Raw genomic sequence first — 13,274 nt, forward strand, 5'->3', positions numbered from 1 at the left:
GTCCAATGTTAAGTTTACTTCAGAACAATGACCCCAATGAAAATTACCGGCAATCTGAGCCTTGGTCGCACAACATCGGTCCCATGCTTTCCGTCATTTTTGTTGTGAGATTTATTATTCTATAGTGTTTTGCCAACCTCAACTATAAACAGACCGTAATATGCATTGACCAGCTCAAGCTTTTTCTATAAATAGCTCATGCAAACGAGGAGACCAACACAAACCGTAGGTCTCTGTAGAGAGTTTTCATTTGCTTCAGTGAGAGAAGTGCCTGAAAAATAAAACCAAAGATGGGTTTAATCTCTGGGGTTTTTGGGTTTATTTTCCTTAGTGCTCTGCTTTTCAGCAATGCTCAGGGTGCTGTTCATAAGTATTATTGGGTTGTAAGTATATAGCTACTTAATATGCCACTGTTATTTCGTTACGTTTGGAACATAGCATAGTCCTAGAAACTAACAAAAATATTATGGAATAATATTTGCAGGTGAAGCAGACTAATTTTACAAAGCTGTGTACCACATCCACCGTTCTTACTGTGAACGACAGCTTTCCAGGTCCAGAGATTCATGCTAGGAAAGGTGATACCGTTTTTGTCACTGTCCAGAATGACGGGCCATATGGAATCACTATTCATTGGTATATTGATATTTTCTCTCAAGCAATCTCTTGAAAATTCATTTCTAGTAAAACTGAGGATGTTTAAATTAAAGAAAAGGCAAACCAGATCAAGTAAATTTTGATATTTGCAGGCATGGAGTTAGACAGCCGAGGAATCCATGGTCAGATGGTCCAGAGTACATTACTCAATGTCCAATTAAGCCAGGGGGAAATTTCACACAGGAGATCAATTTGTCAACGGAGGAAGGAACAGTCTGGTGGCATGCCCACAGTGACTGGTCACGTGCAACTGTTCATGGAGCCATCAAAGTTTTTCCCTCCAAGGGAACCAGTTACCCGTTCCATAAGCCTGATGGAGACCAAACTATTGTTTTCTGTAGGTGAACAAGTACTGATGATCAGAATGAATAAGAGCATGCTGATAAGTTTAAATAAAAAGTTTTCTCCCTATCAATTCTGTTTTTGACAGCTTTGATGCGTTACAAACTGTTAATCAACACCTTTTTCTTGGTGGCAGCCTCATGGTACAAATCAAAAGTGATGGATGTGTTAGACGAAGCTCTCGCAACCGGCGGTGATCCAAACGTTTCAGATGCTTACACCATCAACGGTGAACCTGGAGATTTGTACAACTGTTCCAAAGGTATATAAATCAAAATAATCCAAAGATATTTTAATCAGTTTACTGTTAGCAGGGTTAATGTGTTGAATTGCGGTTAAGATACTTTTAAAATCCCAAGCTCTGGGAATTTAGAGTCCAACTGGCAACTACCTAATTGTAATACTTTTGGCATGAGTAGTAATTTTGCCAAGCTAGATTCATAATTATAATTAATGCTTTATCTGATCAAGTATTTGATTTATATATAGAAGTTAATTCAGGTTTATAAAACCACTACCTAATGTTCAACACTTCAACTTATTGCAGGGATAACATCATTTTTTTTTAAATTGAATTTGTTTCAAATCAATAATGCCAATTATATGATTTGTATCTCGTTGCAGAAACAATGTACAGTTTGTTGGTTGAGACTGGCAAGACTTATCTCCTCCGCATTGTCAATGCAATCCTGAATGAAGAAATGTTCTTTGCCATTGCTAACCACAACATGACCGTTGTTGGGTCGGACGGAGCATATGTCAAACCCTTTTCTACTGATTATTTGTTCATCACCCCAGGCCAAACAATGGACGTTCTGGTTACAGCAAACCAATCAGCAAGTTACTATTACATGGTTCTTACTCCTTTTCTTGATACCGACTCTTCATATGACAACACAACCTCTAGGGCACTTATCAAATATAGTGGAAATTATACAACTCCAAGCTCAATTCCTACTCCAACATTTCCTAATATCAGTGACTCAATATCTGCACAACTCTTTGTTGTTCGCTTGAAGAGTTTAGCAGATGCAGCTCACCCAATCAATGTCCCCAAAAACATCACTAGACAATACTTCATGACTGTATCTGTGAATCTATTCGCTTGTCCCAATTCAACAGGTTGTACAGTTGCTGGCAATAATAAGCTGGCAGCAAGCTTAAACAACAATAGCTTTGTGTTGCCATCAACGGCTCTGCTACAAGAATATTATGACAATAACTTTAATGTGAGCCGTATTGCTGATCAGTTACCGAACAAACCACCTACTCCTTTTAATTACACAACAGTGGCGAACATGTCTACCTATACAAGCGAAGGAAGACGGGTTATAACATTGAATTATAGTGACGAAGTAGAAATTGTGTTCCAAGGAACGAACATAGGAGCCACGCAGAATCATCCCATGCATCTTCATGGCTACAGCTTTTATTTGGTTGGAACGGGGTCTGCTGATTTTGACAATGGCACTGATCCTGGAAGGTTCAATTTGGTTGATCCACCAGAGGTCAACACCATTGCGGTCCCTAGAAAAGGATGGTCTGCTATTAGATTCAAAGCTGATAATCCTGGTATGCATATTTCTTCTCTTATACTTCCTAATTGCATCACTAATTAACATGTTTGATTTATGCACTAATTCCAAAAAAACCCAATGTTTATAATTTGTTTTCCCTTTTGTATCAGGGGTTTGGTTTATGCACTGCCATTTCGAGCGGCATACGACTTGGGGAATGAGCACTGTTGTCATAGTGAAGAATGGAGGCACCAAGAAAACAAGCATGCGTCCACCACCTTCCTATATGCCTTCTTGTTCTTAATTTTACATCAATCTAGTGTGCGGGGTTTGTTAAATATATTGGGTGTATGACTTGATAAAGTCATTCACACTATAAAATAAGATTTTCTATGAAATTTCTTTCTATCTCGTTTGTCTATAATTGGCTAGCTAAGTGCCCAAAACCTATATCCATTCGTTTGCAAGAGGTGTCAAAAGAGGTATCTCTCAACTAAATCCACTGGTTTTTCTAGAACTGCGATAAAACTTACAATAGGAAATGCAGACTGAACCAACCCAACTATGGTTTTTGGATTGAAATTGGTATCTAGATCGTTGTTTTTATTCTAATGATTGAAATGATGATGATGCTTCATTTTTTTTTCCTACGTTTTGGAATAGCTGCTTTTATTTTAAGGTTTTTTCGACTCCGTCTTACACGTGTAGTTATTTATTTGGAAAAAAAGATTTTACCTTAACTTTTTAAAATATATATACTGATTTATTATTGAGTTAAATATTAATATACTATTGACATTTTATTTCTTCTTTTTTTTTTAAGAATTATTATTATTATTATTATTATTATTATTATTTATAAATAAAAAATAGGGATAATGTACTAAGATTAGACACATATAAAGGTGAAGCATTCAGTAGGCCTGCGAGCCTATCCGGCCTCACTCCAACTTGGATCGACCGGTAATATTATGATTTTAATAAATAAATAATTTTATTTAATTTTAATTATAAATATATCTAAAAATATTCACTTATTGATATAAAAAATTTAAATATTGAATCATGAATTAATTTTAAATCTAAAATTAAATTTTAAAAAATATTATCTAAGTCTAATCTAATATGAACTCACACTATTACATGAATCAAAATATTTTTTATTACTTTATTTTAAGGCCACATGAAAAGCATGTCATAAAAATTAATTTAAATTTGGGCTACAACTCGTAACCTAACTCCACCTAGATAAAAATTTTGGGCTAAGAATTAAATGATTGAAAATTTTCATCCCACTAGCCCAACTTTTGTTTTGTATTCCAATTGGTAGTATTTTATGTAAGTCATAAAAGTCACATGTTTCCATTGTTTTTTGTTGATTCATGCACGTGATTTCTCTTTTAGGACAGGCCAGTAAAATACTAGAAAAAGTTAGATTTACAAAATAATGTAAAATAACAATTTCTTCTCGTCATTTAATGCTACAAAGTAAATAAAATCGGAGTTGTCGGTTACGCCAGCTTCGAAAATTAATTTATTTTTTAATTATTAGTTTTATTAAATTTTATTCGAAGAAATTGTTATATTTTTAATTATTATTTTTTATTAAAATTTGTTAAAAGAAATGAATTGTTGAGAATAAATTGATTGTTTATTATTGATTGATGATTAAATTATATGGAAATATAATTTAGTACAATTTAATTTAATTTTAGTGGGAGTATATAAAAAGAAATGCATATATTATGAAAATTTGTGCAATTAATTCAAAAAATGGCATAATTTCAAAAAGTAATAACAATTATCCTTTCTTTCTTTCTCTTATAAAATGATAAATAGCATAATATTAAGTTCTAAATGGATCAAATTCTTTTATCGACGGATTGATGATTTGTTCTTGTTCATGGCTTTTTGGAATGGAATGATTTTGTTTTAGTTTTTTGTTTCACTTGACTTTTTCTTGATGACCAATGGTTAAGTAGGACACGCTTTTTCCTTTGACGCAACCCATATGTTGGTTTGTTAGGATACATTTTTGACATTGCCTTTTTTAGTTGTCACGCAAATCATGACTTGGTCCTCGTGCGTCGTAAAAATACGTTTGTTTTGGGGAATACATAAAGATTAAAGTATCTTTATTTGAGAACAAAATTTTGTCCATTTTTAAAAAGAAAACCCTCGATTTTTGTTGGTTGAGTAGAGAATCAGTGTGGATTTACGAATTATGGTCATTATTACACTTTTTTTGTCTTCTATAAAAAAGTATATTAGTTGAATATACTTAAAAAAAGGGTACTCATATGGAATTATAAAGCTTTGATTGGTATAGTTTTGGCTATTTATTTTTTTATTTTCTATTAAAAAGTATATCTAGCAAAAAAGGCGAATAAAGTAGGACTTAAATGATTTGGACAATTAATTTTGAATAAAAAAACAGAATTTAAAGTTAAATTTAACTAAAAAGAATCACAATTGCATATATTTATATACATATATCCCTTTTTATTTTGATTGAAAATAATTATATCGTAATCAAAATTTTTAATAGGAACTTGTTATATTGCCTTTTTTTTTTTGGATAAGCTATATTTTTATTTTATCCAAATAGTAGTATTCTACCATAGTTTAACTAATCCTCTGCCTTTACAACAATGTTAACAATCTAGTCTAGAATTCCACATTTAAATTCTAAGCATCACATAATTGTATGTTAATAGCATCACCTGCAATTTGAGTTATTCCATTTAGTTTGTGCTTGACTATTTCCTTTATTCTCATTGTCACTTTTGCTAGCTCTTCTTCCACTCGTTTGAACATTCTTTGGTTCCTTTCTCTTCAAACTAGATATATAGATGTGTTCTAAGCTATGCATAGGATAGTTGATATTAGAGCTCTTCTTTTCATTTTTTTTTTCTTTACCTATTGATTCTATACTTTTGCATAATCTTCTACCAAACTTCTTTGGTGAAAGCATAATAAAAAAAACATTCGATCCCTAGATTCATCCTCTTGTTGACACAAGTAACATCTGCCTTTTATCTCTATTCCCCAGCCCTCAACCTATCCTTAGTTGAGAGCCTATTCTAAATAATCATTAAAGAGATAAGTGAGTGCTTAGGAATATGGCATTTAAACCATAAAATCCTATGCCATTTGACCTTTTCCCTTTTGGCTTGAATTGATTCCATATCACTTTGGTTAGTAGCAGTCCCTTGGAAATGGCCATATTTCTGTGCCATTATCCATTTAAATGAATTGTTGAGCTATCAACCTCAGTTAGAGCAGTTTCTTCTAGCATCAATTGTTATTCTGTTGGGCTGCCATTTACCAAATACTTCTCCTTTTTAGCATGTATTTTCTAGCCATGTTATCTATATTGATCATGCTTTACTAAGCATGAACCAAAGGTTTTTCAACATACAAGCCTAGCTCTATGACAATATGTCTTTGATTCTTAACCCTCCTTCTACCTTAGCATAGCAAATTCTCTTCTTGCTTACTCTAGCTTCTTTCGTTGATCCCTTCCTCCCCTTCTAAAAAAAACTTAAACACATTTGAGTGATTTTCCTTAAGACATGCTTGCAGAGTATAAAGTGCCTACACCAATAATTTTGAACACTAAACAATATTGATTGAATGAGTTATAGTCTTTTTAATAAAAGTAATATAGGTTATTTATACTTATTTTTAGTGCTTAAATGATTGATTTTTTATTAGTTCTTAGCTAAATAAGGTTTTTTTTACTCCTAATGTGTTCAATTTTTTGTTTTGTAGGAAATCACAAAGAAGAGAATGAATCTTGAAGAATCTTGAAAATTTTTTATCAATTTCGGATGACTTTTGATGCATTAGAAGGATTATCGATATGTTCTTGATGATTCTTGAATTTTTTTATTTTCTTAGAAATCATGAAAAGAGAAATATGTTTAAGATTGCTTAACCGAGTTTAAAAAAGTTGAATTAATACAATCTTGAAGAAAAATGAAGAAAATTCATGCAAGAATTAAAGTAGGTAATTTTGGCAATGAATGAGGGTAGAATTGTAATTTCATGTGAATGCAAGTCCACAGTAGCTCATGTAGGTGCATAAGCATGGGATTAAAAATGGATGATGTGGCATAATGAGGTGGCAATTCTATTTAAGTTTTCCTATTTGGATTTTGATTTCCTATTCTCATTAGGATTTAGTATTCCTATTCCTAATTGAAGTAAGATTTGCATGAGTTATAAAAAGATCATTCATTATGGGCAGCAAAGTATGTGTTTTTGTTGAAGAAAATTTTTAATTTTTCTCCAAGATTCAAGACCAAGTTATGTGTGCAATTAAAGAGTTCAAAAACAAGCAATTTGAAGATGATTTTTAGAAGGTTATTAAACGATAGCCGAATGTGTATTCTTGGTATGCAAGATTTGGTTTTTGGTTTCTTTTATGCACTCTTTAAATTGCTACATGATAAAGAAAGATGATGGTTATGATATAGGAAACAAGAATTGAATTCAACTTCAAGAAGCTTACTTGGTTTTAAAAGTTGCATTCTAACTGAAACACATGGGCTACCTTTGGAGTTGTATTTTGGCCAAATGCTTTAGGGTTTATTTTGCATATAAGTTCTTCTCATTAGGTCTTAGAAAAGGGTGTAAAGGGGTTGGGGTGACAAACCAACTTAGCAACATTAGTTTTTTCATTCTTGAATTTGGTTTTAAGCTTTCTTTAATCTTTGATTTTTTCTTTGTTTAATATTAGTTTGTGGACACTTCTTTCAAGTTTTTAATTCAATTAAGTTCTGTTTTACATTATTTTCAATTTGATTTTCATTAGTTTTCATGCAATTGGTTTAAAAATTGATCTTGCTATTTAGTTTTTGAATCTTGGATAATACAAGTTGCAGTTTAGCTAGATTGTGGTTAAATTGATTCGATTTTACATTTTGTTTTGATCTTAATCTTTCAATTTCATATTTCATTCTTGTTAAAGCAATTGGGTTGTGTTTCTAGGTTTAGATTTAGGTTCAATTGTTGCTTGGCTACAGTGTTTGCATATTTAAGGTCTAATTAGGTTTAATTTGTATAAGTTCTTGCAGATTAGTTTTGGTTTTCATAGTCTATTCTTTAAAACAATTTTTGTTTTAGTTAATAGGTTGATTTTAAGTTAATTATTGCATATTTAATCTTAATTCTTAATCAGTTTAGGGTTATTTGATTAAGGTTTACATGAATTATATGAATTTATTGCATTTGATTTTGATGTATTAGTTTGATTTCAATTATATTTTGATTTATTTATACTAATTTGCATGTTCTTAGGTTAATTTGAGTTTCATAACAGTTTGTTTGCATGTTAATGGGGTTAATTTGTTAGGTTATTGCATAATTGCTTTACAATAGTTTTGGTTCATGTTAGTAAGGTTTATATAGCTTTTGGTTCATAGTTATTTGCATGTTATTGAGGTTATTTTAGGTTATTTGGTTTCGGCTTATGTTCATTAAGGTTAATTGCTTTTGGTTTTAGCTAAGTGCATGTTAGTTTGCTATTTAGTGATTTTGGATTTGTTATTTAGTTTGATTTTTATTTCAGTTCAAGCTTACTTTCATTACTTGTATTCGGTTTTGGTTAGTTTTAGTTATTTGAATCTTGTTTAGTTTAATTTGATATTGGTTTATATTAGTTTGCATGTTTTAGGTTTAATTTGCTTAGTTTTTATTCTATCTAGATTTGATTTATCTAAGTTTGGGTGAAATAATTTTGGTACTTATGTCTTTCATATAAAATCTCCATGGAAATGAACAAACTTTACTTATCATTATATTTTTTGATACGATTTTGTGTGTTTATGGATTGCCAATCAAGTTTTTGGTGCCATTGTTGAGGTTTAAATAAATAGTTCAATATCAATATTAATTACTTTGCTTATAGCTTGGATTTTATTTTATTTATTTTTTAATCTATTTTTATTTTTTTTGTTTTATATGCCAAGAGCTAAGAGTTCTAGTTTAGTGTTATTAGATAAGGAAATAAAGAAAACACTTAAAAAGATCAAAAAAAGTGAAAAGCAAACAACTTTTGTTTCACTTCAACTACAAGAAAATTAGAGAACACTTAGAGACTATGCTGTCCTTCAATTAGATGGGTTTTAACCTAGTATTAGTAGGTTGATCATTCAGGCCAATAATTTTGAATTGAAACAATCTATTGTTAATATGATTCAAAATTATGATCAGTTCTATGGGTTAGCCAGTGATGACCTTAATTGGTGATTTGCACGCCCACAAAATCTATAAGTAATATAGTGATAAGAATAAGAGTATTGTCCCACAGAGATTATGTATATGAGTTCACAAGTACCAAAATTGTATATGCCAAACTTATACTTAGATAAATCAAATCAAACAAACTATAAACTAATCAAATAAAACTTAAAACATGCAAACTAACATGAACTAATATCAAAATAAATTAATCAATAATCAAGTAATGCAAAACAAGCAAAAACAAAATCAAATCAACAAAATATAATCAAACCTAAACTAATTAAGCAATAATAAATCAACTAACATGCAATAAACCATAAACCAAAATCAATTAGACAACTAAACATGGAACATAAATCAACAGCAATAAAAATCAAAACTTTAAAGATTCAATAAGCTAAACTAAATATAAACCCTAAACAAACTATCATGCAATTCATGCAATTCAATAAAACCAACTTAAACCAAAACCCTAATAGCTTTAAGAATATGCAATAAACTTAAATTAACCTTTAAACATGCAATAGAATCAAAATAAAATCAAAATAAAAACTTAATTAAACCAATAAATAAGAACTAAAAATAACAAAATCTTAATCTTATGCAATTTCTTAAAACCCTAATATAAAACCCTTAAACCAAATTAACCAAACCCTAAATATGCAATACTAAACTCAAATCAATTAAAATATCTTAAACAAAAATTTATTAAAATAAAAAACTCTTAAGCTAAATAAAACAAGCAAAAACTAAACAAATAAATCAATAATTAAACCTAAACATGCAATCTAAACAACTTAAGCTAGAACTGAATTAAATCCAACTTAAACTATATAACTAAAACCCTTTAACCAAGATTTAACATGCAATTAAATGAATTAAACCAAAGTAGAACATTAATTGAAAAGATTAAACCAAACATAAACAAGAAGCACAACTTTTATGAACCAGAAAGCAAAACCGAATAAAAAGATTCAATCTGTAAACTTAAATGATAAACCAATTGAAAAGAAACTTAAAACTAGAATTTGAATACTTGAAAACTTAAAAGGAATAAGCATAAACTAATCTTGAAAACCAAAAAATTAAAAGACCAATAAATCTTTAGACCAAAAACTTGAAAACTAAAGAAAAATTAAAAACAAGAAAACTAAAATCACTAATAAGTTGGTTTGTTAGTCCAACCCATTACACTTTTTTTCTAAGACTTAATGATTTATTTATAAGCTAAGAAAAACCCTAGGTAAGTTCAGTTAAGAGGTTTTAAAGAGAGCTTGCATAGTTTTGGTTGGACTTGAACTCTTTAATCCAAGAATGCCTCTTATAGTTGACTTCAATTAGAACTCTTAAAAAAGAAAGTTTATAGACCATTCTTGACTTCTAGATCATATCCGTCATGTAGCAACTCAACCCATGCATAAAACAATATCATAATCGAATCTTGCTTACCAAAAATGTGCATTCGGCCAACATGAATCAATCTTCTTGAATGTTGTTTCAAATTCTTTAATCTTGAATCCTTCATGTAGTCCATGGCTTGACTTGCATTCTTGCTTGAAAAATCAGAGTTTAAAACCATGTAGAACACTTCATTAATGCCACTTGTAAAGAATGGAATTAAATACTTTATGCAATCCTACTCCAAGTAGGAATAAGAATACCAAATCCTAATCCTTATCGAAAATCCAAATCCAAGTATGAAAAGTAATTAGAATTGCCATTTCATCATGCCATGTCATCTTTCTTAACCAATAAGAAAACTTTTTGTACCATGAATCCATCAGTATCTTAAGCATGTGTAGCTACATAAACTACCATGGACTGGCAATCATTAGAAATTATAATTTTGACTTTCATTATAGCTGAAATTTTTACCTCAATTATTGCATGAATTTTCTTCATTGTTTCTTTAAGATTGCATCATTCTTACTCCATTGAACTTCAAAAACCAAAGATTAAACTTCTTTCATATTCTTTAACTTTAAAATTTCCAAAAAAATGAAGACTCATTAATAACATCACAAGATTACTTTTTTTTCCAAAAAGAAAATCATCAAGATTGATAAAAAAATCTTTAAGATTTACTTTTTTCTTTCAGCAAACCTACAAAATAAAAAATTATGCCATTTAGGAGTAAAAAAACATTATTTTGCTAAGAACTAAGCAAAAATCACGTATTTAAGCACTAAAAAAAGCCTAAATAACTTTATTTTATAGAGTTATCGACCCCAATTTGTATTTGACTAATTTACTTGAAATTTGTGATACTTTAAAGCAAAATAGTGTTACTAATAATGCCATTAGACAAGATTTTTTCTCTCTCAAGGATAAAGCAAATAGTTGGCTTGTATCTATTCCTCTTGGTTCAATTACTACTTAGGATGGCCTAGTTTAAAAATTCTTGGCTTGATTCTTTCCTTCATCTAAGATAGTTAGATGCACAATGATATCACCTTTTTTAAGTAATTTGAAGCTAAATCCCTATTTGATACATGGGAGAAGTATAAGGAGTTATTAAGGATATGCCCTCACCATGGTTTACCTAAATGGTTATAAGTGCAAATCTTTTATAATGGGCTGGTAGGGCAAGCTAGAACCAATATTGATGCTACTACTACTAGGGCTTTAATGAGTAAGTCTATAGATAAGGCTTATGATTTGATTAATGAGATAGCCATGAATAATTATGAGTGGGCCAATGAAAGGTTTGTATTTAAGAAATCTACTAGAGTTTATGAACTTGATGCATTTACTGCTTATACTTCCCAAGTATTTGCCTTAGCTAAAAAGATTGAAAATTTAGGAACCAACCCTTCCTATTGCCTTGTCAATGCCATCCAAACCTATTTCTTCATGTGATAATTATGGGGGGAACCATACTCTAGATAAGTCCCCATTAGAGTAGAGCCTATTCAATATGTTGCTTAACCCCAGCAATAGTTTAATCATTAGTCTAGCATCCATAACTAAAGGTGGAAACACCATCCTAACTTTTCATGGGGTAATAACTAGGGGCAAGCTTCTAATTTTTCTTCTAGACAAATGAACTTACTTGGTTTCCATCAACTACCACCATAACTACCATCCACCTCCACCACCCTAAGAAAATAAACCATCCTTGGTAGAGATGTTTGCCAAAGTTCCTTAGAACCAAGCAGCCTCCATTAAAATCCTTGAGGTACAAGTGGACCAACTAGCTAATGCCCTAACCCAAGAAACCTTACCTAGCACCATTAAGCAAAACCCAAAATGATAAAGTAAGGAGCAAGTGAGTAGCATTTTTACCTTAAAAGAGGAGGAGCTGAATAGGGTTATAGGGAAAGTTCATTTTATTGAGAAGCCCATGTTAGTGGAAATAAAAGAGGATTCTAGTGAGGATGGGCCTGAGGAGGGAGACATGAAAGAAAAGGTTGAACTAGCTATGGCAGTTGTTAGTGAAAAGGAAAAAGTTGACATTGGAAGCAAGGTAAAGGTAAAGGAGAATAAAACTCAAGTAAAGCTTACTCCAAGGATGTCTACAAAAAAAATGTTACAATTCACTCTTGCACATAATGACAAAAAGCCCATTTTGGATGAGTTATTAGAGGAAATGGAGGATACTACACTTACTGATGAGTGTAGTATTATGCTTTAGAAGAATTTTCCATAAAAGCTTCAAGATTCAAGGAGTTTTTCTATTCCTTGTTATATTAGTAATTTTTACTTTGATAAAGCTTTATGTGATATTGGAGCAAGTGTTAATTTGTTGTCTTTGAGTGTTTTTAGAAAATTAGGGATTGGGAAGTTAAAGCCTATAACTTCTCATTTAATATTTGTTGATAATTCTACAAGGTACCCTTTAGGAATGATGAAAAATGTGCTTGTGAAAACATAAAAATATGCATTTCTAGCTGATTTTGTTGGATGGATATTAAGAAAGATAAGGATATACCTATTATTTTAGGAAGGCCATTCTTGGCCAAATTTAGAGCTATAATTGATGTTAAAAAAAGAGAGGTAACCTTGAAATTTCAAAACAGAGAGATTGCTTTTAGATTTAACAACCCTAATGTGGTTAAGGATGATGTGAAAAGAAAGAACAAGTGGTTAGAGATACTGTGAAGGGAAGGAAAAGGTAGTTAAGGAGAAACCCTTAAGGTCAAAACCAAGGCCAACCTATAGTAATCTAGTAAAGAAAAAGCTTAACACCACAGATTATTTCATGGAGAAGAAGGAGGTTGACCTAAGTGTGATTAAAAAGTAATTGGAATGAATTAGTCAATCTTGATGATAACTAGTATTGCTTGGTAGGCAACCTAAATTTTAATTTTCAGTTTTGCATTATTAGATTTGGTTATTTATTTCATTCTTTTTATGAATAAGGTAAGGCTTGGTTTTTCTTTGTTTCTGTTTTCGTAGGAACTAGGAACAAGAACCTAAGACAAGTTATGGCAATAAAGGATTTATGGAATATCATATTCGATTTTTGGAATTCAGGGGAGTACTTCACTTTTTTTTTATTTTTATATT

The 13,274-nt window shown here is 30.7% G+C and overlaps 1 protein-coding gene and 1 non-coding gene across 2 annotated transcripts; one reads left to right on the forward strand and one right to left on the reverse strand.

Moving 5' to 3' along the window:
- The first annotated feature begins 207 nt into the window (after window positions 1–207).
- Window positions 208–2,954, forward strand: LOC111311167 (laccase-14-like). Its single transcript, XM_022910546.2, has 6 exons — window positions 208–383; window positions 485–636; window positions 750–994; window positions 1,136–1,261; window positions 1,624–2,571; window positions 2,687–2,954. The coding sequence occupies exons 1-6, from the start codon at window positions 291–293 to the stop codon at window positions 2,818–2,820; spliced, it is 1,698 nt and encodes a 565-aa protein (XP_022766281.2). The 5' UTR covers window positions 208–290; the 3' UTR covers window positions 2,821–2,954.
- Window positions 2,955–11,201: 8,247 nt separating this feature from the next.
- Window positions 11,202–11,305, reverse strand: LOC149520363 (small nucleolar RNA R71). Its single transcript, XR_016326692.1, has one exon. It is a non-coding gene; the product is annotated as a small nucleolar RNA R71 (small nucleolar RNA).
- Between the last annotated feature and the right edge of the window lie 1,969 nt (window positions 11,306–13,274).

Source organism: Durio zibethinus, chromosome 1 (assembly GCF_047325235.1).
Source record: "Durio zibethinus cultivar Kanyao isolate XHJ-2024 chromosome 1, ASM4732523v1, whole genome shotgun sequence".
NCBI lineage: Eukaryota > Viridiplantae > Streptophyta > Magnoliopsida > Malvales > Malvaceae > Durio > Durio zibethinus.

Bases quoted from the DNA above. Each gene is read 5' to 3' on its own strand.
- LOC111311167 (XM_022910546.2), top strand. From the start codon at position 291: ATGGGTTTAATCTCTGGGGTTTTTGGGTTTATTTTCCTTAGTGCTCTG. The intron at 1,262-1,623 runs GTATATAAATCA...ATCTCGTTGCAG, and splicing joins TTTGTACAACTGTTCCAAAG to AAACAATGTACAGTTTGTTG. The intron at 2,572-2,686 runs GTATGCATATTT...CTTTTGTATCAG, and splicing joins ATTCAAAGCTGATAATCCTG to GGGTTTGGTTTATGCACTGC.